Source organism: Cetorhinus maximus, chromosome 22 (genome assembly GCF_964194155.1).
Source record: "Cetorhinus maximus chromosome 22, sCetMax3.hap1.1, whole genome shotgun sequence".
In the NCBI taxonomy this organism is placed as follows: domain Eukaryota; kingdom Metazoa; phylum Chordata; class Chondrichthyes; order Lamniformes; family Cetorhinidae; genus Cetorhinus; species Cetorhinus maximus.
This window is the reverse complement of record NC_135900.1, coordinates 46,828,612-46,855,402: the sequence shown is the minus strand read 5'-3', so window position 1 is coordinate 46,855,402 and position 26,791 is coordinate 46,828,612. Positions and strand designations below refer to the sequence as shown.

The following is a 26,791-nucleotide window of genomic DNA, read 5'->3' as shown; positions in this document are numbered from 1 at the left end:
TTTCGGTGAGAAAATGAAACATTTAAATTAGTGGTACGGCCTGCGGAGTAGTGGAGCTTGATCATTCGCGCAGTCCCCCCATCCCGGTCATAACATATTCATGGATCTTTTCAGCCTTTGCCTCAGATATGCCGTCTAAAACAGGACCCTCAAATTAGGGTCTCAACAGAGCCAGATTTCCTTTCGTTATCAAGCTTCCTATCTCTCCAATTTCTCTGGAAGTTTTCAAATTGGGCCCTGTTACTAATGTTCTTGTGAGTCAATTCATAATTATCTTCCAACACTGCGCTTTCCTACATTTTAAGAACTTTGGTCCAGAACTTCCGAGGAGTGACAATCACAGTAGGATTGCCACTCTACTCATTTTTACTTACACTAGAATGCAGCTGCACATATTGCACCTTCTGACTCGGGTCTCCTCAGAAATGTGCAGTGCAGCAGGTTCCTAAGGCTTACAGTCGAGGACAGCAGAGTCAGTTGAAAGGAAGCCATGCCCCCTTTTACAACATTAGCTTCCATTAAGCAGGTAAGTTTAAAGGTCCCAGACACTTTGAGAAGCCATTAAAAGGTAAGTGTGTAAGTTAAGTGGGTAGGATTTGGGGCGTGGGTGGTGAGATGGGTCAGGGAGGTTCGGGTGGTTAGTCAGGGAGGTTAGGTTGTCAATCGGGGGCCAGAAGAATAGTTAATGGGGTGGGGGGGTATTTGGGGATCTGGAGGTAGACAAGGGATGTGAGGTGGGTCAGTCGGGGGGGGGTTGGGAGGTAGTTGAGGGTGTGGGGCTAGTTGGGGAGCAGGGAGGTAGTCAGGGGTTGTGGAGGTATAGTCTGGGGGTCAGGAGGGTAATTGGAGGGGTGGGGAATATTGTGGAGGTGGGTAGGTAGTCGGGGGTAAGGGGGTAGTCGGGGGGATGGTTGGGGGCTGGTTGGGGTTTGGAAGGATAATCGTAGGGTGGAGGGGTAGTCCGAGGATCAACAGGGTAGTTGGGGGATTGGAAGGGTAGTTGGGGGATTGGAAAGGTAGACAGGGGCTAAGTGGTAGTGGGGGGGGGGGGGGGGGGGGTGGGGTAATGAGGATCCAGTGGGGGATTGGGGTGTCAGTACTATCATTACCCAGGAGTTGGAAGTGATTTAAATTCTTCTAACTTTCCATGGGTGACTATTCTGCTAAGACAGTCGGAATCGTCCTAAGTCTCCAATTGAATTTGGAGTATTGGGTGTTTCCCAGTGCAGGGAAATTGCCCATCAGAAGCTTGATTTTCTCAGGCAATTCCCATGCAGTACTTGCAGAGGGTCTACCGGGAGATTCACCAGAGCATCTTCTGGGGTACCTCGCGGGTACGACCCTTGGGAGATTGGAAGTTATGGGCCTTTATGTTCTTCCAAGTGGGACCTTATAATTGAAGCGACACTATTCTTCTTTTAGAATCACTTGCCTAAGGTTCTCAAAGTCTTGTTCACCCTTCAACAATCTATGCCACCTATCAAGCACCATTTCCTTTTACCTAGCAAATTCCACATAGGCCTGGCCCTATTTCCTTGTCAAATTTCTGAATTTCTGTCTGCAGCCTTCTGGTACCAACTCATAGGCATTGAGAAATTATCTTTGTCATAGCCACATGAATGCTCTTCTGAAAGATATGAGTGCAGCTCCAAAGTTTTCCTTACAAAACACTCTGTAGGAGCATAGCCCAATTTTGTTTATGTCAATCCAGATTTGTGGTGATTTTCTTGAATGACACAAAGTTAATTTCTACTCCCTCCTCACTAAATTTAAGAACAAAGTGAATATCTTTCGCTAAATAAAAGCTGTTTGTTCTAAGTCAATCTCACCTTTCACCGCCAATTCTCATTCACATAATCTGAGCCTTTTTCTTTCCAATTCTCTGTCTCTTCCTTTATCGCTTTCCCCTCTTTCTTTTGCCTTTCTAATTCAAGCATTCTAATTTCTCTTTCCAATTTCATCTTCTCTATTTCAAATTGTCTAATTTCCCTTTCCTTCTCTAATTCAATTCTGGCACCAGGAGAAACATCCTTTTCTTTCTCAAACTTCATGTGACAGGCCAATTTTTAAATAATCTCTGCCTTCCTGGCTCCTGATTTTAAGCTGACCCCACATGCTCTGCTACAGCTGTCAAATTATCTTTTGTCAACTGGGGATATTTCACAAAGGCCTGAACACTCATGTTGATTTCCAATGAATACAGAAAAAGCAAATGTGAAATTTTATTTGTTTAATTTCTGGAAAATTCAGGCTAACCCATTTCACAGCCTGATTTGGATCAATCCCGGACGAGCACCCAATTTTGTTATGATCCACATGGAGATCACCAAACCATAAGTACCAAATTTACCAAATGACCCCAATGAAAGACCAATGGACAAGATTTCACCTTTTATAACTTTTACTTTAACAATCAAACCTGAGTCAATGTAAATTAAACATGAATTAACAGGCAACTCACAGTCAATATAAAGTATAAATTATACATTAAATAGCAGAAACAACAAAGATAAATCTCACAGATTTATCAGGCAAACCCCTAAGCATATATGGCACCAATTTCAGCCACAAAATCCTTCAAGGCTCTGAAATTCCTCAGGAAGAATTCCAGTTCCTTTTTTTTCAAGCATTTAGCCACCAAATTTCATCCAACAGCAACTCCCACTCAATCCGAGTTCTATAGGTACAATCTTCAGCAAAATGATACATTTCTTCAGAATCTTCTCAGTTGTGCTCCTTGGATTTCCCAGAAGGAAGAAACGGTTCAGACCAGTACTCATATTTCCCAGTTTTATTGGTGTTCCATTTTAAGGTGTACAAGACCAGTTTGGAGCAATATTCTTATTTCCCAGTTGTTACTATTTTTCCCTCCTGGGTTGTGGCTCCACCAGAATCGTCTTTATCTAAAACATCAATAATGACCTTGTGCACTGTAGGGCCGATTAAGGTTAATCAATTACTTTAAAGTCACAGTGGCAGCAAACTTATTTTTGCTCATCCCACTCCCAAATCCAGCCTTCGTATACTCTTTTTCCGACCATACAACACCTCCTAATCCCAAACAAACCTGGTTTCATGGGCCCATTTTCATACCATAACCTGGGTCACAGGATTGCTGGTTTTTGCACCGCACCTCTGGGTAATGAGATGCTGGGTTCTATGCCCTTAATCATCCTGCACAGAATCACCTCAATGCCACACTCCTTCATCTGGGCCTACTGCTGGCTCCCAGAGAGAAGCCTCAAGCCCAGGCCATTGGTCTCCATCAGCCCCACTGAGAAGCCTGAGATCAGGATGCTGGTGGGTCCATAACTGGACAAAGCTGCAGAAGATGAACAGGCTAGAGCTCAACGGCATACAGGGGCCAAGTACTGTGCTGGCTGCCACGTGCAGCCCCATACCTTTGCTCCAGGAAGCTTACTTGACTCTGCACAAAATGGCACCAACTCCAGCCCACTGGACACTATCACAATCTGCCCAGTAGGACGAGTCTTGAGCAGGCCATCGAGCTTCTGAAAATGTGGTTCTAGTACCTGGACTAGTTGGGTGGCACCCTTCAGTACATTTCTACAAGGGTCTCACACAATGCGATGGTCTGTTGCACTGTCCATAACATGGCCCTCCAGAGAGGTGTGGACCATGAAGATAGAGATGTGTTAAATCAACACAGCTCATTGGAGGAAGAGGAGGAACAGGACCTGAAAGAGGAGGAGGAAGAGGAAGATGCAGAGCACAAAGGTGCCCTGGCTGCCATGGTGGGACACAGGAGCTGAATGGACTCTTCCATTCTCAGCACTTGACCGTGCACTGCTTCAGGGAACTCCAACTTGTGGAAACACATCTGTTCCTGCTGATCTAAATAGAGCCTCCTTTCTTGCTACTCCTGAGACCCTCCATTTGTGCTCACCTAAATAGGACTGTGTCTGTCTTCCCTCTTTCAATGGAGATGGCTCGCAGCTACTTCTGCTTCTGTGACCTTGTCCTGCACACTAGTGATGTGTTCAACACCCAGAGTCACCCCATCCATTTGTGCATGAGGACCCACCAAAGTGATTGCATCTGAGCTGGTGGAGGAGGAGCTTGTAAGGTGTAACTGTGTTTGCTCTGAGATCTCCTCTGGTCGCGCTTGGCCTGGTGCAGAAACAGTGATCTGCCCTTCTGTCTGATGTTTAAAGCTGTGGGTGACACAAGCGGAGATCATGGGAACTGGCCTTGGAGAGCAGAATCTGCAGAGCTGAGGCTCCCCAATGCAGTCTTTGTCATGCTGTCAGACATAGTGGAGTGAATTACTCCCCCTTAATCTATGCATTCAAGTTCCTATTCATTCTACCACAGATGCCCATTTCCCCTTCCCCTACTTGTTCGTGGTCAACACCCTGGCAGAGTTCCATTTTTCATGGTGGTGATGCTGTGAAGGATGGGGACTCCTCCTCCAGTCTGGGCCCTTTTGTGGACATTGTGTTTCTACCCCTGTTTCTACTGCAAGGACAAAAGGGAGAGATAAGTCACTACTGGTCTCAATGGGCAATGCCAACGGTTCATTGACATAAGAAGCTGCATGTATCAGTGCTGGCAGGGCCTCAGCAGAATTATGGCTCTGAGCCTTGCTGAGAGGTCAGTAATTACCCTGGGCACACATTCCTCCCGTGTTTGGGAGCAGCATGTGCCCTTAGGCTCCTTAGCTGGAGTGTCTGCTGGAGGTTGAAAAGCAAGAGGATTTGGCATTGTACTCAACTTGTCAGAGTTCCTTCACTGGACCCAGTTCCTCCTGACCACATGCTGTCTGCTCATGGTCTCTGCCAACTCGATCCAGGCCTGCTTGGTCTGAAAGAGTGGCCTTCTCCTGCCACCCTCTGGAAAGAGGACCTCTCTTCTGTCTCTCATTACCTTGAGGAGAACCTCCAGATCTGCATCAACATGGTGGGGGGCAACCCTACCCTCAAGTCCAGCTCTCCGCCTTTTCTGCTCCATCAGTAATACAGTAATTGATACACTAAACAATAGTCACTATATGACTGCCCTGGTCTGTTTAAAGCTCTGTGCTTCAGGGAGATTTCTGCGCTCTTTCGCGCACATGCTCACACTTTTTTATCCGTGCCGCCATTCCTGCCCCTGTGGCCATTAATTGGTAGCCCAACCCATCTTCTAACCGATTAAATGTCCTCCTTCGTGAAAATCAAGCCCTGTTACTGCTTCCTTTTAGGGCAGAATGATCTGGAAAAATGGCCTGATGCCCATTTCCCAACCATGGAAGAAAAACCAAAGAGCTTCAACATTCAATTTATTGTAATTTATGTTAGCAATGCAATATGTTCAAGGTTGCAACATGGAGTCAACTATTAATCAGGAAGGGATAGATTATGATGTTCCAATTCTGTAAAGTTCATTGAGTGACGTTAATATTGTAACTAAATAGTGTTTGTGCTTCCATGTACATGCAATTGCAACCATATTGAGAAAGCAAAGTACTGTAAGATAGTGTAACATGGAGTATGGACTATCAGATGTCATGTGAACTTTGCATCCCTACTTCACAGTTGATGGCAGACCTACTTGACTGAACATGAAGCTGTCTGATCTGGGGGGCCACCCTGTGTGTTGCATGAACTACAACCTCTGACCATACAATGTTCTCTCTCCTGTATGAATGATGTCCTCGATGCTAAGGAAGAGCACCCTCCAATGCCTCAATTGCACCTGAGAATTTAGGGCATATGTTGTACCACCAACTTTCTCCCCTTTTAGTAACAAGTTATGTACAACAATGGTAATTTGTATTGATATAGCACCTTCAACATAGGCCAGAATCTTTGGCTTTGTGAGCGGGGGCGGGGCCCACTCACTGACGTGTAAAATGCGTCCCGACGTCACCACGCATCATTCCGATTTTCAGTACGGCGCGTGTACACCGGAGTCGGCTGCGCACCCGCCGAACTGTCAAAGGCCTATTAAGGCCATTGAAAAACTAATTAAACCATTTAACAAATCTGCCCGTCCAACCTTAATGTTGGCGGGCAGGCAAAGAGCCCAGGCGGCCTTCGCATTTTTCATGAAACCTCATCCATGGGCGGGGTGAGGTTTCATGAATGATTTATAAATGAAATAAAGATTTCAATTAAAATTCATAGTCATGTCCCAGCTCATGTGACACTTTCACATGAGGGGCCATGTCCTAATTTTTTTTTCTTCATTAAAATTTTTGAAACTCAAACTGATCTCCCTGAGAAAGCTCTGTGCTTCAGGGAGATTTCTGCGCTCTTTCGCGCACATGCTTAGCGAGTGCTCAGTGCTCCCACGTGGTGCATCATGCTGGGTGGGCCTTAATTGGCCCACCCATGTAAAATGGTGGCACGCAGTCGATCGCGGGTGGCGATCGGCTGCGCGCCCGCCCGCGCCCACCCCCGCCCAACCCCACCAATGCAGAGAAAATTCTCCCCATAGTAAAACAACCCAAGGCAATTATATGGGTGAAGAAAACAAACACATGTTTAGCAAGCTTAGCAGCACAATCACAAATTAAACAGCTGGCTAATTATTTGGAAAGTGACTCTCACCAGCACCATTGTTTGAAGGGACAGTAAAATGAAATTAAACATGTTTGTGTAATTGTTGGTGCACTTTAGTTTCATAAACAGGATAACAGATTCCTGGGTAAGAACATATAAACATAAGAAAAGTCGTTCCTCATTCCTGGTATAAAATATTTCAGTGATGTACCATTAAGTTGCTTCCCACATCAGTTTTCTTTCAAATCATTGATCATTTGTGATATTCTTTTCAACGGTACTTAAAACTGAATGGTATTTTATTTCCAAAATTCACCAATAACCCCTTTTCATGTGTCACAGATTGGGTTGGATGACTATCAGGATGAGGAGAATGAGGAGAAGAATCCTTACCCTACCAATGAATTCCCAGGTAACGCTTTTGGGATTTTACAGAGAAACTCAGAATTCTCTCATCTTTTCATTTCCTGTTACTTCAAAATAAAAAGATACAACAAATGCTTCCCTCCTCAATTTACATGTACTATTTACTGGACAGAAGAAGTAGGATGCTCACAATGAGGGATAAGAGTTGAGCAGCTTTGTCAAATGTATTCTTCATTAAAAGAGGGCTCTAAATATGAATTTTGCCTATTGTCTTTTTAGAGGCGGAATTTCTCTGCACTCTTTCCAATGAATAGCAATAACTGGGCATCAAAAGTCAAGAGAAGGAAAAGAGAAGGACAGAGCTGGCAGATAATCTATTTCTGGGTATCTGGAATTAGTTACAAAAAATACATAAGAAGTGTCACGGTTAATTTGTCCTCTAGGGTTTAGTTAAAGCAAGGCAAGTTGTCCGTTGTGGAGAGGAGAAATCGGAAAATGGGAGAGTAAGGAGGAGGGGATGGTGAACTTTGCATACAGCTCAGGTTTAGTTTGACCAAAGGAGGTTCATATCCAAGAATATACTGACCTTCCAATCAAAAAGGATGATGCATTTTGGGCGGAATCATCCCAGATTTGCACTACGTGGGCTAGCAGGCAGGTAAATCGATGTTTTACCTGGTGGCCGCAATGGTGGCTTCTCACGCCATATCGTCCCTAACCCGCCGCATTACATAGAAACATAGAACACAGAATATAGGAGCAGGAGTAGGCCATTCAGTCCTTCGAGCCTGCACCACCATTCATTATGATCATGGCTGATCATCCAACTCAATAGCCTGCTCCCGCTTTCTCCTCATATCCTTTGATCCCTTTCGCCCCAAGAGCTATATCTAACTCCTTCTTGAAAACATACAATGTTTTGGCCTCAACTACTTTCTGTGGTAGCGAATTCCACAGGCTCACCACTCTCTGGGTGAAGAAATTTCTCCTCATCTCAGTCCTAAATGGTTTACCCCGTATCCTCAGACTGTGACCCCTGGTTCTGGACTCCCCCACCATCGGGAACATCCTTCCTGCATCTACCCTGTCTAGTCCTGTTAGAATTTTATAGTTTTCTATGAGATTCCCCCCCCACATTCTTCTGAACTCCAGCGAATATAATCCTAACCGACTCAATCGCTCCTCATATGTCAGTCCCGCCATCCCAGGAATCAGTCTGGTAAACCTTCGCTGCACTCCCTCTATAGCAAGAGCATCCTTCCTCAGATAAGGAGACCAAAACTGCACACAATATTCCAAGTGTGGTCTCACCAAAGCCCTGTATAATTGTAGCAAGACCTCCCTGCTCCTGTTCTCGAATCCTCTCGCATTAATTATGCATTCCCAGAAACATGACATTTCCATGGTGGGTGGGCTCTCGATCGCCCACCAAACCATCATTTCACCGCTTCATCACACCGGGCACAATATTTAAAGCACACATCTCTCAGTACTTCCAGCCCAGGACTGCTGCACGGAAGACATGGCCCCAAAAGGCATGAAGAATGCAGCCCCCAGGTTTAATGACTCGTCCCTCAAGTACTTTTGGACACAGTGGAGGCCCACCGTGATGTCCTCTAACCCCGCTCTGGCTGTAGGATGGACAGCAACATCACTAATCCGGTTTAGGAGGCAGTGGCAGCTGTGGTCAGTGCCAACGCCCTGCAAAAGAGGACAGCTACCCAGTGCCACAAGAGGATGAATGATCTCCTTTGTTCCACCAGGGTAAGACGCTCTTCTCATCACTCTCAACTTACACACTCACAAGCCCATCACACATCTGGAGGACAATCACTCACTGCCAGTTCAAGGGACATCATCATTCACTCTCTCACACCTTCATTGTCCTCATCCCATCTATGGTGCCACTCACCACCCACGCATGCCAGGCATACTTTCATCTGGCCTGGCAGGTATCCTGCGAACTCTCTCTCCATCTCTATTCATGCAGGACAAGCTGGCACACAACAAAAGGGAGAGGTCACAGACTGGTGGAGGAATGCCTGAAATCAAGGTCCTCACGGACTTTGAAAACAGAGCCATCCAGCTGGCTCACGAGTTTCTGAACCTTTCCTGTGCTGACGGTGAGGTCGTCGGTTCTCTACCAAGTGAGGACCCAACAGTGCAACATCCATCAGACAACCATACTGTGACTGATGTGTCCTGTTTCACACGCCACTGCCATGCTCTAATTATCTCCCCTTGCTTCCGCAGGCACATCTGCCAAGATTGTCCACGACCCAGGGCCTCCAACCAAGCCCCAATGGAAGCTCAGAAGAGGAATCTGCTCAAACCCAGCCTGAAGACCTGTCACAGTGCTCACCCACACCCTCCACCAGCACAGAGACACACCTTGGTGGAACCTAGCTTTAGAGTAGGCTCAGGATCGAAATCTGGTGAGCACATCGCACTTTCTGATTCACCGCAGGCGGCAGCGGCATGGACTTATCAGCTCCCCTACGCTCGGAGGACTACTGGAGGCCAGAAATTTGCTGAGTCTGAGTCAGATGATGAGCCTCTGGACTCAGTCATGTCACAGTTGCTGGAGCTGCAAAGGCAAGCTCAGGAACATCAGGAAGAGATGCCTGTTGCACTCCTCAGATTACAAGGCATGATGGAGGAGTCTGTCTGCCTTCAGGCTGAGCTGATAGCACCAGCATGCCAATGTATCAAGGACAACACTAGTAGGATGGCGGCCGCCATGGAGACCTTGGTCCAGGACGTTGCTCCTGCACTGCTTCGTGGGTGAACTCCATTGCTGACGCCATAGTTGGCCTCCAACAGTGTGCACGCGAGAGGGGTATAGTGCAGCCAGATCTCATTCCAGCTACCCCTTTTCCTCAAGGAGGTACCCATAGGAAGGAGGATCTGCAGGTGTAACCCCCCGCTCCCCGCTCCCCCCCCCCCCCCCCCCCCCCCCCAACTAGGACTATCATCCAAGTGACTCCTGGAGTGTCCGGCCCATCTGAATCCCCTCTTCCAGTGACCTCAGCAGCTCCAGCTCCACAGGCCGAGGAGGGCGCCACTGCCACATAGCATGACCCCGAAAGCAGGCCAGGGCCCTCCAGGTAACAGCCCTCCAGAGGACACCCGCCAAAGCCATCGCAGACAGAGCGTAGCAGTCAGCAGGCTGCCTCCACCTCCACTGTGAATGCTTGGGGAGCACCAAGGCATAGCAGGAGGGTTAGGAAGGTTAAGAAGATGTAGTTGCACAACCTGCGCACCATAAGACAAAGGAGCAGTCTTATTTGGCCCATTGAGTCTGCTTCACCATTCAATGTGATCATGGCTGATTTGTTAATCCTCAACTCCACTTTCCTGCCTTTTCCCCATAACCCTTGATTCCATTACTGATTAAAAATCTGTCTATCTCATTCTTGAGTATAATTAATGACCCAGCCTCTACAGCCCTCTGCGGTAAAGAATTCCACAGATTGACTACCCTCTGAGAGAAGAAATTCCTCTTCATCTCTGTCTTAAATGGGTGACCCCTTACACTGAGATTATGCCCTCTGGTCCTAGCCTCTCCCACAAGGGGAAACAACCTCTCAGCATCTACCCTGTCGAGCCCCCTAAGAATCTTATATGTTTTAATAAGGTCGCCTCTCATTCTTCTAAATGAGCACAGGCTTAACCTACTTAACCACTCCTCATAAGAAAATCCCTCCATTCCCGGGATCAACCTAGGGAACCTTCCCTGGACTGCCTCCAATGCTAGTATATCTTTCCTTAGATAAGGGGACCAAAACTGTTCAGTTTTCTACGGGTGTTAGTCACTTGTTTATAATGTTCACTATTGTAAATAAACTCCCAAGTATGTCTAAGATAAAAGCAAATTACTGCGGATGCTGGAAATCTGAAACTAAAACAGAAAATGCTGGAAAAACTCAGCAGGTCTAACAGCAGCTGTGGAGAGCAAAACGGAGTTAACGTTTTGAGTCCGTATGACTTCTTCAGAGCTAAAGAGAAGTAAAAATGTGATTAAATTTATACTGTTTAAGGGGGGTGGAGCAGGTGAAGCTGGATAGAAGGCCAGAGATAGGGGGTCGGGGGGTGGGGCAAAGGAGAGATTGCCAAAGATGTCATGAACAAAAGGACAAAGGGGTGTTAATGGTAGTGGTCCTGGCTAAAGGAGGTGCTGATGGTGACATTAAGGTCAGAAAAATTCTGCTTTCTGACCTTAATGTCACCATCAGCACCTCCTTTAGCCAGTACCACTACCATTAACACCCCTTTGTCCTTTTGTTCATGACATCTTTAGCAATCTCTCCTTTGCCCTCCGCGCCCCCTATCGCTGGCCTTCTATCCAGCTTCACCTGCTCCACCCGCCTTAAACGGTATAAATTTCATCACATTTTTACTTCTCTTTAGCTCTGAAGAGGAGTCATATGGACTCTCTGTTTTTCTCTCCACAGATACTGTTAGACCTGCTAAGTTTTGCCAGCATTTTCTGTTTTTGTCCTCAGAATGTCTCCCTGCCTATGGCTCCTTTGTTCTGATGAGCAGTTTTTGTGTCACTCAGCTGTGAAATCTTTCTGCACAAGATAAAGGCAGGTGCCTCAGTCCAGGGCCTCGCCCCTGTGCATTTGTGCAGCCTTCAGACCAAAGTGATGGTCCGGCCTCACACTCCCTGGACACATGAGTGATGCCTGCACCTCGACGGTGCTTGTCATTGCTGCCAGAATGTTGTGTGCGGGTGTCACAAAGTTCCGTCATTCTCTCTGTGTGCTCTCAGCACCTTTAAGGTGGGGCTGGCCCCCATCTCTTCAGCACCTGTGAGTAGTGATGCCGTGCTCCTGAAGGGCTCGGGTGCTAAAGGCAGACAAAGGATCAAATGCCTTTAAAAGCTTCGTGGCTGTGTCTCCTTAACATGACCCTGATCACAACGCAAGCGAGCTGCCATCGGCCAGGCAGGATTCAAGCGTTCTCAGAGGCTTTGTGAAGATCTATGGAGTGTCCTCACTGCATGTCGTCATCAACCTCCTGCAACTGAGTGACTATTAGGGCCTCTACAGCATCTCCATGTCAGGAGCACTATCACAGAGGGTATTTGTGCTGCCATAAGCCAGACTGGAGTCAAACATTCATAGATACAAGGTGAGGATCCATAATGTCTCCTTATTGCATGTCGTCATCATCCTCACCCTCATCACCATCAATGTCCTCCTCATTGGAAGAGACCTCCAGCTCCTGCATCTCCTCCTCAGCCAGTTCCTCTCCCCATTGCAGTGCCAGGTTGTAAAGGGTGCAGCAGGCGACAATGATGCATGACACCCTCTGTGGACTATATTGCGGGGCTCTTCCAGGCACCGGAACCTCATTTTCAGCATGTCGATGATTTGTTCCACCAAGTTGCGAGTTGCAGCATGAGTCCCGTTATACTTTCACTCTGCTACAGTCTGAGGCTGCCGCACAGGTGTCATCAGCCACGTCCTCTGCAGGTAGCCCTTGTCCCCTAGGAGCCAACCCTGAAGCCTCTGTGGACCCTGGAAAACGTTAGGAACTTGTGACCAACTGAGAATGTAGGAGTCGTGCACACTACCTGGAAATTGTGCGCAGACCTGCAGGATGCGTTTTGGTGGTCGCACATCAGCTGTACTTTAAGCAAATGGAATCACTTGCGGTTGATGTGGTTGACCCCTTGTTGCGATGGAGATCTGAGCGCCACATGAGTGCAGCTGATTGCATCCTGCACCTGTGGGAAACCTGAGATCTGGGCAAATCCAATTCCTCTTGCATCCTGGCTCTCTTGTTCCCAGGCGAAATGCACAAAGCTGTGTGCCCTTGAAAAGATGGTATCCATGACCTCATGGATGCATATGTGGGTGGATGCGTGTGATATCCCACAGAGGTCACCTGTGGAGCCCTGAAAGGAGCCACTGGAGTAAAAATTAAGTGCCGCTGTAACTTTCACAGCCGTTGGCAGTGGATGCCCTCCATGTCCCCTTGGCACCAAATCCTGCAGTAGCTGGCAGATGAAACAGACAAGATGCCTGGATATGCGCAGTCTTAGGTGACGCTGGTTGTCAGCCATCTGCAGGAATGAAAGGTGTTGTCTATAGACCTGGGTCTAGCTAGACGCTGACCAATGACAGCTCATTGTGGCTGTTCAGCAGCGTGTGCAGATGCCTCAGCCAGCCCTTCTTCCTGAGGATACAGCTCCTCCCTCTGCGCAGCCAAGCGCCTCCATCGCTCTCTTCTCTGTGGTCTCCGCTCTCTGTATGCCACGAGGCATACAGTTAGCTCACCAGGCTCCATGCTCCTGATGTACACCACCTGAAGGATAAAAGAGAGAGACCCGTGGGTTAGCTTGGGTATACTAAGAACTGTTGGCTAAGTCTGAAGGCCCCTTATTGTACCCCGGAGAGTGCTGGGCACCACTTGGATAGCCAGAGTTTAGTGCGCTGCATGGCTGCCCGAAACCCCAATCACCTTCCCCCATCTCCACCTGACCAATTGGCAGCAGCTTTGCCCATTGGACTGCATGCTGTGCTCTCAGCTCAGGCACAGGCATTCTCCTAACCCACACTGCAAGGCTGCACTGTTACCTTGAACCATGGGGGAGACTGGTCCAAACCGAGATGATGACATCACAAGGGGCTGTGAACGCCTCCACCAGTAACTGCTCCACGGCCAGCTTTAGCAGGAAAATTGTACAATGTGCCCAGTCGTCCAACTGTTCTACAGCCCACTAAAATGCTCATTAGTTTGCAGTCTGTGCCGAAAGAGTGATACGCTCTGGAGCTCTTGGTGGCACTTGCATGCCTCTGTGTTGCTTGAGTGGGCAGATTAGCTAGAGGCCCGACTCCATGCATGTCAATACGGTTGCGTCTGAACTGTTACAGCTGCAGAGGAATGGTCACTTTTTAGAAGGATTCCCTAATGCGTGGACGTTTCTCTCTCCCCGCACTCTGCATGTGCTTGTGCATTACCTTCAACCACAGGGCAGCTCTTACCCAACCCCCAAACTGCCTCAACTGCTGAGCAGCCCTTACCCCCCCCACAACACACCTCAACCGCAGGGCAGCCCTTGCCCCCAATCCCAAGTTGCCTTGACTGCAGGGCAACCCTTGCCCCCATCCCCAAGTCACCACAACCGCAGGGCAGCCCTTGCCCCCGCCCCCAAGTCGCCTCAACCACAAGGCAGCCCTTTCCCCAACGCTTCCAACACGGCTCAACTTTGAAGTCTAACAGGCGACCCAGGCGAGCGCTGCGCAAGGTTACTGTGTACTCACTTCTGAGTTCCCCTCAAAGTGCAGCCGGCCAAGTGCATGCCTTGTATATGCTGCTGTGATTCCAGCGGGCTGACCTTATAATGATATGTAGGTGCATTATAATGAGGCTCCTGACGCCCGATGGTGGGAAATGCAGCCCACCATTGACAGGCAGAATGGACGATCACAATCTGGTTTCACAATGTCATGAAACCGATTTTTGGCCTTCTCACTATATTGTCTGCTCACACCGTCGGGCACGCCCGACCCCAGCGGGCACGGACGATTCCGCCCATTGTGTGAAATATAGGGATACAGGAGCCAAGCAAATTAAAAGAAAAATCTGTTGTCACAAATCATTATTTATTTATTCTTTATTTACTCAAGTGGAGGGCTAGAAATATCAATTATTGTCTCAGGTCAATAACAAAGATAGTGAGAGTATGTGCAATGCATCAAGATAATTGTCAATTCTTGATTATCATGTATCTTTTGTAATTTGATTGAGGAAATAATTTAAAGGACAGGAAGGTAGTATGGATTGTCTTTTTTTGTACCCTTGAGCTAAACTAATTGATGTTGCCATTACTTAAAAATGAATGGTTTTCTGAAGAAGTCCTAATGTATACTACCTTGATCCGCAAACATATGTTTTCTAAAAATGTCATGGTCAATGAAATGATCCTATTGAAATCTCAGAACGCATACATCAAATGGAATGAAACAAATTTTTTTAAAGAAACATAATATAAAGAATTATAGGCCTGGATGATTTGGAAGATATTGTAGAAGTATTCTTGGTGCGAATGCAGATTAAAAATAGGATAAAACTTAGACTGGCATGTGTTACATTGAATTAGAATGCATTCTGCAATTCACAGACTCAAATATGTTAGGTAGATGAAAATGTAGAGGGTAATGTTACCTTACCCCACATAAGAGGGTTGAATGTATTATGTAGAGGATATTGTACAAATGCAATTGAGCGCAACAAGAAAACGATATATCTTGTGGTTTTGATAATGATAAATTACAAAACCAGAGTTTAACACAACTTCAACCTACATACAAGGTTGAGTTCACTTGCCCAAGGAATTAAATTTACATTACTAAGCAAATATAAAAAAGCTTTGATATATCTCATGAAGCCTTGACACACGTTGAAGTATGTGGCAAGTTTTTCAATCCAGGTGTCACACTGGAACTGACAACCATCTCCCTCCTAAATTAGGTCTGTGAAACTAGTGAAATCAAACTTTTAATTTTGTTTGCACTTTAATATTTTATGCCAAATTTATGACATTTGTGTTGTCTAACAAAGGCACAACAAAAAAATTTGCATCTAAGACTAAAAAGCAATGACTGGGATACCCTGTCCATTACATAGATGTAATAAGCAAACATAAATTTCTGACTTCAGGAGATGAAGATGATGATGAGCCGGAAATGCCTGTAGGACCACGTCCGCGGCCTCTGTCTGAACTACATATAAAAGAGAAGGCTGTTCCCATGCCTGATGCCAGTGCATTCTTTGTCTTCAATACTACAAACAGGTATCAGCAATTTTATCTTCCCTGTGACTGTTATATCTATCCTTAATTAGCAAAGTTTCGATATAATGCATCACATCAATATACCAGAATTATGTATCTCTGATTTCTCGTGTTAAACTCCTAGGCCTGAATTTTCAGCTCAGCAGGCGGGCGCGATTGGTGGGCCCAGAAGCGGTTGGGAAACAGACCACCAACCGTGATCAGCCCCGGCTACGATTTCACACTGGCTGGCCAATTAATGGCCAGCCAGTGTGAAGTGCACGCTGATATGATCAGCGCTGCCTGGGTTGGGAGCGGGCACGGGTGAGCGCGGAATGAAAACTCCCTGAAGTCAGAGAATTGCCTCAGGGAGCTGAAGAATTTAAATGCAAAAAATAAAGATTTTAAAAACCAGGAAAAAATGCCTGGCATCAGAATCAGTCACGAAACATATGGATGATGAATATTCTGTCCAAAAATTTAAATTTTTTAACATTGATATTAGAAACCTCTTCCTTCCCTTGGACGATGTTTCCTGAAAAATGCAAAGGCCGCCTGGCCAATTCGTCCGCCCGCTAACCGAAATGTTGGACGGACAGCGAAAAATCCTAGTTAATTGTGCCGTTAATGGGCTTAATTGCCCTCTTAATTGTCGGCAGGCGCGCAATAACCTCTGAAGCATACCCGCCGACTCAAGTGTTGCACGATGATGTTGGGACACTCACCCGACGTCATTGTGCGCTATTTCACGCTCGAGCTTGTTGGGCGCACCACACACCGAGTGAAAAATTCTGCCCCTGATCTCAGCTGTAACATCTGTGGAAGCAATCAAAGGCCAGGTTATTTTCTACATTGTGAGTGAAGTCAAAACACAAGTCACATTGGATTGATCTCCTTCCTGGCGTGCTGCCCCCCTGCCCCAACCTATCGCCAGAAGGCCACTCCCATGCAGCTAGCCTAGTTCCTGATGCCCATAGGAAGGACCAACAGGTTGACTGGAAAATTCCAGTCAGCCGATTGCAGGCGGCTAACCATTCTGATCCATTCCTTCAGCAGAAAAATAGCCTGGGGGCAGATGGTACCAGAAAACTAGTATGCTGGTCCAAGTCGCGAATTATCTCACTTGCCCACCTTTGTACCTGCCCCAAAAAGAGGGGAAAAAATCCTGCCTCTAATCTCTCTTGCTTGACTGGAAATAAAACTTCACATATTCCTTAACAAGGGTTTCTGGAGTAGTTACAAAAATGAGAGGTGACTTAGAAATAGTTAAAACAAAGTATGAACACTTTTCATACTTGTCCGAGGTCATCAAACTTCTTGTGGCATTGCATCCAGACTGGTGGTATTAAATGTGTTGACCACTTGCTCCCTCTGCCTTCTGACTACCTTGTCTGGAAGACCTCCTGGCCCTCTGAGAGGAGAAAACCTCTCTCTTCCAGTCTATCTCCTACTTCAATGACCCCAGTCTGGTATTCAAAAACCTGGGGGCACTTTTTGTTGCCTCATTTCTTGCATCATTTAGGTTCTTTCCTGAAGCCTCTGCTGCAGCCAGAATGCACCTTGCCTTAAAGAAGTGCAGATTGGCTTTAAATAATACAAGCTAATTTTAAGTGGTGCTAGCCTTGCATGAACTTGGGCTCCCTGCTGAAGCATGCAGTCACTCAGCAGCATGTCCAGCGGTTGCCGGGATCCCCCAATCTTAGAAATAAGCAGACAGCATGAAGTTTGAGTGTTGCCTGCATCATATTGATTGGGCACAGAGTAATTGTGCATTGCAATACTTGTGCCTGACTTTATAAGATTATAAGAACATAAGAAATAAGTGCCAGAATAGACCATTCAGCACTTTGAGTCTGCTCTGTCATTTAATACACTCATGTCTGATCTGCAACAACTGCACCTTCCCATGCTATTCCCATTTCCCTTAATTGACTTAGTATCCAAAAATCTATCATTCTTTGTTTTGAATATACTGAACAACTGTGTATCGACAGCCCTCTGCAGTAGAGAAGTCCAAAGATCCAAAAGTGATTGAGTGAAGAAATTTCTCCTCAGTCACAAATGGCCAACCCCTTATTCTGAGACTGTGCCCCCTAGTTCTATGCTCCCTAGCTAAGGGAAGCATCTTCCCATCATTTACCCTAACAAGCCCTGTAAGAATTTTAAATGTTTCAATTAGATATCCTCTCATTCTTCTAAATTCAAGTGAATGTAGGCCTAGTCTGCTCAGTCTCGCCTGATAGAATAATTCCCTCATCCCAGGGACAGTCTAGTGACCCTTTGTTGCACTCCCTTTAAAACAAGTATATCTTTACTTCAGTAACAGGATGAAATATGTACAGAGGTAGAATTTTCCCATCCCACTTTGTGGCGGGTGGGAGCCAGTGCCAGGCAAAAAGTCGGAAATCCGCCGGCGGTAAAAACAATTTGCAATTCTCCCGATGGCGGGTTAATGGCGGGTCAGTTATCCCCCCGACTAGTAGTGAGAACGCCATTTGCATTCATTAACATCTCATGAATGCTCATTAAGCTGCTCACAAGAATCTTCCAATCACACCTTCCAATCTTGCCAGTGGGAAATTACATTGCCCTCAAACTCATTTGAAAAGGAGTGGCGTGCACATGTTGGTCCTCAGTTCGCTTGTAACTTCGAGGTAAGTGCAACATGCATAACATACCTGCCATAGCACTGCACCAGTCTTGTTGAAATGAATGCCACACTGTTGGGGCCGTAGGGTTGGTCTGCTCCTGCTCTTTGCCTACATTGTCCTGAAGGACACCACTGTGCTGTACTCATGCAGGCCTCCACTTTCAAACAGTGACCAATACTGAAGCTGGGGTTGGGGAATGCAGGGGTCTTCTACTCCCAGTGGCTGAGACCGTTGTCCACAAGGACACCACTGTGCAGTGGTGCAGGGGAAGGAAGGCTGTGGAATGGCTGCGAGGGGGAAGGGCGAACATGAGGGAGGAAAAGAGGAGGGAAGGCTGTGGAATGGCTGTGAGGGAGAAGGGTGAACACAAGTGGGCCTTTCTGGGGTTGCCCTCTAACTTGGAAAGAGTAGTCTGCTTAGAGAGAAAAGAGGAGAGAAGGCAAAAGCACATATGGATCTAGGGCTCAATGCTGCCTTTGTCAGGGTCCTAATGAAATGGAGAAGGTGAAGGAGGGAGAGGCCCCGCCGCGCACAGCTCCAGCAGGAGGCCACGCCTGATGGACATGGTCAAGGGGAGCCACAGCATGAGCAAAAGGGCCAGGAGGAAAGACCCAGACAATGGAAGTGAATTGCCAGACCAAGGGTTTATCGTAGAAGAGTCTCTGATTTACAAATGAGTGAGAGACAATGCTGTGCATGTTTGCACTTGTCCCAAGCTCTGGTACGTCACATATGCCACATTATTTGTGAAGACCTGATGCCACGTGGAGTTGGGGAGTGTTCCCTGCCAGTGGCTTTGAAGATGACCACAGCACTCAGTTTATTTGCCTCTGGGTTTTTCCAGGAATCAATGGGGGACCGGCATCTTTCAGTCAGCAACACACCAATGGATAAAGGAGGTCACAGGTGCCCTTTACAGGAAGGCCCATAATTTTGTCAGATTTGCTCTGGACGAAGATAGCCAGGCTGCAGGATTCACTGGCTTCGCCGCCATCTCAGGTTTCCCAAGAGCGGAGGGTGCAATAGACTGCACCCATGTGGCCATACGGGCTCCATGGCAGCAGCACCTAATGTTTATAAACCCCAAGGGCCACCATTCCATCAGTATACAACTGGTGTGTGATCACCGGAAGCACGTACTGCACATTTGTGTATTGTGCCCTGGGAGTTGCAATGACTCCAACATCTTGAGTCACTCCCAGGTGCCTGAGATTTTCAAGGGGCCATTACGTCTGTAGGGATGGCTGCTTGGGGATAAGGTGTACCCACTGAAATGCTGGCTGATGATACCAGTGTGTCGCCCTCAGATTCTCTCCAAGGAGAGTTACAACGCTGCTGACAGCTCAAGATGCTCCCTTATAGAGCAGACCATAGGGCTTCTGAAGATAGGCTTCAGATGTTTGGCCCGCTCAGGTGGCTCACTACAATGCACTCCCAATAGTGTTCCGCACATCATCACAGTGTGTTGCACCTTTCAAAAACTAGCAATGCAAAGAGGTGAACCCCTGCCAGAGGGTGAACTGGAGGAGGATGCGAGCTCATTGGAGGAGGAAGATCCGGAGGCCCAGGAACCTCAGGGGGCTACTGAGGGTCAATATGAACGTGCTCACGCTGTGGAGGAAGGAAGAAGTGGGAGATGTGCCTGTGATACTTTAATTGCTGACAGGGTCCAGGAAGAGTAAAGTTAAGTGAGGGCATATGGCCACATCTTACCTAGCCCTCAGTGCCATCACTTTCATGTCAGGGGATGTCCAACCACTCACAGCGAGGATGATGTCCTCCATTCACCCTTGCGTGTTGTGGCCTCATGAATCGCCAGGCCATCACTTTTGCTTTGGTCTGTGGTGTCCTGTGAGAACTGAGAGTCCACTGAGGAACAAGAGCAATACAAGAGAAGATTTGAAGGCTTTGTTGCCATCCAATGATGGAAACACTGGTGCGACTGAGATGGGGACATGCCTAGGGATCTCCTCCTCCTGTGCATGTCTTGTCACCTGCCACTACCACTAAGGAGACATAGATGCTGCTCGAATATCAATGCTGATGAGCTGCCCTCACTCAATGATGTTCCTTGAGGAAGAAGGGTTAGGAATGCTTACATCACACACTTCAAATAAAGATTTTAACACATCTCGCTGACATCACACAAGGGTGCGGAGACTAGTTCAACTGAGGCTGATATCATATGAATGTTCATCTCAAAGAGGGACACTATCAATGTATGGGGGGGTGGCTAAACCTCAACATAAGAGGATTCCAATATACAAATTCACAATGCCTTCAGTTGACCAAAACATTCATATAACCGTCAAATGTATTCACAAAAGTACAATTTCTTTACAGTTATAGCACACTCATGACCCAAAAGTGACATCAAAATTTCTTAACTTTCCTGATCTTCCTGGGTGCAGCCCTGATATCCACAGCAGAGGTGGAGCCAGCCTGCTGACTGCTACGTCCTGATGTGTGTGATGACCTAGACGGACAACCTCTGGTGGCCCAAGGCCTGGAGTGCCCCACTCTTGCTCAGAGGTAGAAGTACCCTCAGTGGCTTGAGTAGCTGGACTGGTTGCGATCAGAGGCAGCAGGGACTGTGAGCAGCTACACATCCTTGGAGTGTCCTGAGAGGAGGCACCTGGGGTTTCCGGATGATGCTCATCCTCCCTGTGGATGCCCTAGAGCCCCGTCCTAACTTCTGCAGGAGATAGTGCACCTGGAAGGAGATCAAGGTGCCTCGTCCCCATGTAGCCTACATCTTGATGGTGCCCACAAGGGTGTGTGGCCATGGAGTGCAGGCCAAGCATAAATCCAGCAACACCAGCTGGACCAAGGCCTCCATGGTGGTCGCCAGCCTTCCCATGGTGATCTCAAGGCGCTTACATGTCGGAGCCACGACATCAGAAAAAAGGCGGATGGGATTCCTCCACCGTTTGTTTCAGTCTGCTGAGAGACTGTCGAATATCTGCTTGATGTTCTGCCACCTGTCGTTGCATCTCCAGCATTGAGTTGGCAGCCACTTCCAGAGGCTCTTCATCTGGCTTGGACTGAGTGGGCGGCTGGTCTCCAGCAGCCCCTGAGTATTGAGACTGGCTGTCCCTGCCTCCGACTGCTGCGGGGACGTGTCAGTGAGGTGTTGTCCAGAAAGTGATCCTGAGCCTAACCTATTGCTGTGCCCCATCGACGTGTGTCTCTGAGCTGGTGGAGGTTGTGTGTGAGTGCTGTGATGATTCTTCCAGAGCTTCCACTTCGGACGTGGTCTGGGGGCTCGGACTGGTCCTCGGCTGCCTTTTGGGCCTCAGTCTGCTGGTGCCTAGAAAATAGAAAATAAAGTTTTAGTTTGGAATTGGACATGGGTTCCCATCATTCTGACCAGCAGGAACCGCCGAAACCACCCACTACCACACTTAGACTCATAAATGGAAAATTCCGCCCCAGCATTCCAGGCGTGGTCTCACCAGGCTCTATGCAATTACTGTAAGACTTCTTTACTCTTATACTCCAATCCCTTTGTAATAAAGGCAAACATAACATTTACTCTCCTAATTGCTTGCTGCACCTGCACGTTATCTTCCTGTGGTTCACGTATAAGGGCACCCAGGTCCCTCTGAATACCAACAATGTCCAATCTCTCATGGTTTAAAAAAAAATCTGCTTTTCTATTTTTCCTTCCAAAGTGCATATCTTCACATTTCCCCACATTATTTTCCACCTGGCATGTTCTTGCCCACTGACTTAATCTATTTCCTTTTAAAGCCTCTTTTGTGACTTCCTTACAGCTTTCTTTTCTCCTAGCGTTATATCATCAGCAATTTTGTATAGAATACACTTGGGCCTGAATTTTGCACCCATTGGGCACCCGCGATCGGCAGGCCCAGAAGCAGATGGGAAATGGTCCCCTGACTGCGATTTCACGTTGGCTGGCCATGAAATGTGCCCTGAGAAAGGCTCAGCACTGCTGGTGAAGGCAGGAAGAGGGCGGGCACTGACGTCACTGCAGGTGCTGATGAACGCTTCCACTAAGCTCCCTGAAGGCAGACAGATGCCCCAGGGAGCTGCAGACCTCCAAATAATTTTTTTAAAGCACAAAAATGCAGCACAATCAAGCATTGAAAGCATACCTCATAAAAATGCTGTCCCCAGATATTTATTTTTATTTTATATTCTAATGGAGTTTTCATCCAACCCTTGGATGAGGTTACATCAAAAATATAAAGCCCGCTTGGCTGATTGGCCTGTCCACCAACCATAAGGTAGAATGGGCCATGAAAAATCGCTTACAATTAGGCCATTAATGAGCTTAATTTCCTGCTTAATTGTTAGCAGATGCTCTTCCAACTTCTGTGCACCAGCCGAGTGAAATATCACCCGACTGCATGATGACACTCGCCCGACGTCAACTCGCATGATTTTACCCCCTTTTGGGTAGGGTACGCGCCCGCCCACAGGACATAAAATTCTGGCCTTGGCCTCCTTCATTAAGTCATTGATGCAAATTGTAAAAAGCTGAGGCACAACGTCTGATCCTTGTGGTATCTTGCTATATAGAGCCTGCTAACCTCAAAATAACCTGTTATTCCTAATCTCTTCCCTGTGCTAATATTTTAGCCCAATGCCATGAGCCCTAATTTTGTGTACTAATTTCCTGAGTGACACCTTATTGAATGTCCTTTGAAAATCCAAATAAACTATATCCACTGGTTCCCCCTTATCCACCCTGCTAGCTTGCTAGCTACATCTTCAAAACACTCATAGATTTATCAAACACAATTTTCTTTTCGTAGAATCAAAGGGCAGAATTTAATCCCCTCACCCTGGAAAGGCCTTCCCGCTTTGCTGCCAATTGAGGCCCTTAAGTGGGCAATTAATACCCACTTAAGGCCCTCATCCTGCCACCACTGGTATTAACCCAGTGATGGGAGGGGGGCTCGCCATGCAGTGAGCTGACAAGCAAACCAGTTGCTTGTGGGCTCCCAGAGGGTCCCTTGTTCAGAGGCACTCAGCGCCTGATTGAGGGACCCAGCATCAGGAAGGGGCCTGCTAAGAGCCACCACCTGCCCTTGCTGCTGACCCATCTAAACTCCCTCCCTGCCACCCCCACCCCACAAACCCCCCTCCCGCCATCACTCATCTGTGGCCAGGGATCCAGTGACAGTCCTGAGCCTCAGATGGGTGTAGTATTGGCAGCAGCCATCGTCCCCCAATGGTACTGCCCTTCAGTAGAGCTGCCACACTCTGTCTGGGACGAGACACCCATCTGGCTGGGATGACGGATGGGACACCCATCCCCTCCTTTAAATCCAGCCCATGGAATCGTTACAACACAGAGGAGGCCATGTGGCCCACCAAGCCCATGCTGGCTCTCTGCAAGAGCAATTTAGTTAGCTCCACTCCCCTGCCCTTTCCAAGGCTATCCGATTTAGCCGCCTTAATTTTTAATCACAAAAATTTAATTTTCACTCACCAAAAACATTAATTGAATCTAATACAGAGGAAACAAATACTAAAAAGCAATAGCTCTACCTAAAGAGTTTTAGCCATAGAAAAGGAATGTGATATCCACCAGCATCAAGTACACTAGGAAAACTAAAAAAAAATTGATGGAAGATTAGTGATGAAGGGATAAACACATTGCCATAATTTGTAAATTGGAATATAACTCACTCATGTTTTGTTGGCAGGTTTACTGTTCAATTTCTTTATTCAGTACAACAGGATGCTTTAGATCAACGAAACTGAAAGCCCAGATGGATTTATTTCTGAAACATAATATAAAGTATGAGATACACAGTGACGGTTTTTACATTTTCCAAATGCATATAATTTGCAATCATGGATATTTTTCTCATGCCTGAGGTGTCTGCTGCTGTTTGTAGAATGAACTTTAATGGAATGGATTTCCATTTTCAACCAATGTTTGTATTCAAGCTTCTTTAAGTGAGCATGTTTTTTCAGTCTTGGGCAATGTATGATGGTAAATCAGAAAATAGAGTGATGCTCTCCAAATACAGACTATTACATTAATAATAAGTCTCCTGGCAATTTGAATCAGGGTTTGATGCACTTTTTTTTGGATCATGTATTGTATATTGGTGTTGGGGTAGGAGCCCAATAAAATGGAAGGAATAATTAACAAAATTGTTCACTTCTAATTTATTATTACGATCATCTCATACAAACCTACTTTGTAGGTTCCGGGTGCTGTGCCACAGGATCGTCAATGACAACATTTTTACAAATCTCATCTTATTCTTCATCCTCATGAGCAGTATTTCTTTGGCAGCAGAAGATCCTGTCCGCCAGGACACAAAAAGAAATCAAGTAAGTTTAAAACAAAGCTTTGAGACCAATAGTATGCCTGTTGCATTTCAAACTGTTAAAGTGTGATTTATATTCACATAGTTTTTACAGTTTTTCAAATAGCGGTGGTATGTACTGACAGTAATAAATATCAAAGTAGCTTCAGGAAATTCAAATAAAGTCAGAATTGACTTCACCTTCCTTGAGTTTCATCCTTCACTGAGAATATCATCATGCATTATCTAAATGGAGTATCCTGCCACTTGATGTCAGCCATAATACCCAGGCCCAGAATTCAAAGTGTCTATTGCAGACTTCATATATTGAAAAAACACCCCCATTCACAAAAAGCCATTTACTACATTTACATTCCTTCAACTAAATAAAGCCTCATAACAACAAACATTTTATTCAAGTGCACAATCCCTTATAACAACAAGCATTGGAATTCATAATCCCACATTAAAGAGTCTGTAATCGCTTGCAGCTGTCAATCAAACTGTGAAATAGCAGGCACCACACTGTGATATTGCATGGTTCTGAAATCAGTCATGCAGCACCAATCCAGTAAGGGAAGCCCTCAGGCTTATGTCAACAGACAGAGTGAAATAGCAAGGAATCATTTTTTTAACACTCCAGAGGTTTATTCAAATATTTAAAGGGCAAGACTTTTAAATGCCTTGACAAGCCCCTTTGACAGTTCCCTTTGACGGTTCCCTTTCACAGGTGTTTCTGACAGTTTTGACAAGTCCCTTGACTGCTTCCTTTAATGGGTGACTTAATAATTTTGACAATTAATTTTGACAAGTCTGTTGACAGTTTCAATGAACTTGACAGTAATGGGTTTATGCACTTTTTATGCACATTCATGCCTATTTTAACAATTCCAAAGGGCACCTGACCCTCCCCAAAGGGCACCTGAACTCCACCAAAGGACACTTCACTTCCCCTAAAGGTGTCCTGGGATCAGATCCAAAGTGGTACCTTACCTCTCCAAAGGGGTATCCTGGCTATCCAAACGAATCCACTAAGTTCAGGCCTGCTCTTACCTGATCTAATCTGCACACCAGATTCCACACTCTTGGCCTACCAAAATCCGACTTCAGTGGAGGCAGCTGGTGACTTAACTGGTCAGCTCCATGAACCGCGCACACGCAAAATGTACCCTGCCCCTAATCCCACCTCCGCAAAAATGGGAAGTGCCGGTCCGGAGGTAGCACTTAGGATTTTCAAGCATTTCTGCTGTTTTTGCCATGGCCTAGAGGCCCCCTGTCATGGCGAAAATCTGGGCCCCTGGGTCAATTAACTCTTTTGCCTGGATTTTCATTGTTGAGGCAGGCAGGAGGAGTCCAGAAAATTCTCGGCTTGGCCCACCTGCCTCGGGAGGAAGTGCCCAGCAAGGCGGGATCTTCATTGCTGAGAGCCAGGTGCGAGCTGGAGTTGGGCCAGCCAACCTGGGAAGAAGTGAGGAGGCAACCTCATGGGCTGCTGTGTACCAATGCGAGTTGTTTAAAAGACCAGTGTCGGTGCCATGGGACTTTGTCCCAGTGAGAAAAAAAATACAAAGGAAGGAAGTTTCCGTTCCCACCAGTGGTGGGAATCGTGGCGGGTCACTAAATTTGACATGATAGCAAAAGTCAGTTTTCTGCCAACGGGAAATTAGCTTGGGATTTTTTTCTCCCAACTTTGATGGAGGGTTAAAGGCAGGCTGAGTTTCCTGTTGATCGATGTTGGGAACCACATTTGCGTTCATTTGCATCATATGAATGCTCATTAAAAGGCCAACTCACCGGAACCATGTTCCACCTCCAAATTAAGTACCCCGTCAGCAGATAATTAGAATGGTCTGTTTCCCAGCTGTATATAAGAGGCACGCACCTGGCAAGCTTCAGCTCATCAATGACTCCAAGATACATAGAAGCTGCATTCATTTACCTTTAACAGCATTGCTGCGAAATTTTGGGTGCTTGTGTCAGAAGCTGTGCCAAAGCTGGGCACGGGAGGCAAAACCAACAGGAGGAGGGAAGACGGAGGTAGGCTGAGGGCGGTGATGGATTATAGGATTGAAGGGTGAAGATGGAGGCAGGACTGAGGTGGTTGTGGTGGAATGTGTGAGGAAAGGGGGAAGACTGGGGCAGGACTTGGGGGGTGTGGGGGGAGGGAGAAAATGGAGGCAGGACTGGGAG

General features: G+C 46.7%; 1 protein-coding gene across 1 annotated transcript in view; it reads left to right on the top strand.

Moving 5' to 3' along the window:
- cacna1c (calcium channel, voltage-dependent, L type, alpha 1C subunit) overlaps nt 1–26,791 on the top strand; it is a 1,337,968-nt gene that overhangs the window by 871,548 nt on the left and 439,629 nt on the right. The window contains exons 18-20 of the mRNA XM_078568241.1: nt 6,849–6,918; nt 15,546–15,678; nt 24,497–24,626. Coding sequence (XP_078424367.1) covers nt 6,849–6,918; nt 15,546–15,678; nt 24,497–24,626 — 333 coding nt within the window. The remainder of the gene's footprint in view (nt 1–6,848; nt 6,919–15,545; nt 15,679–24,496; nt 24,627–26,791) is intronic.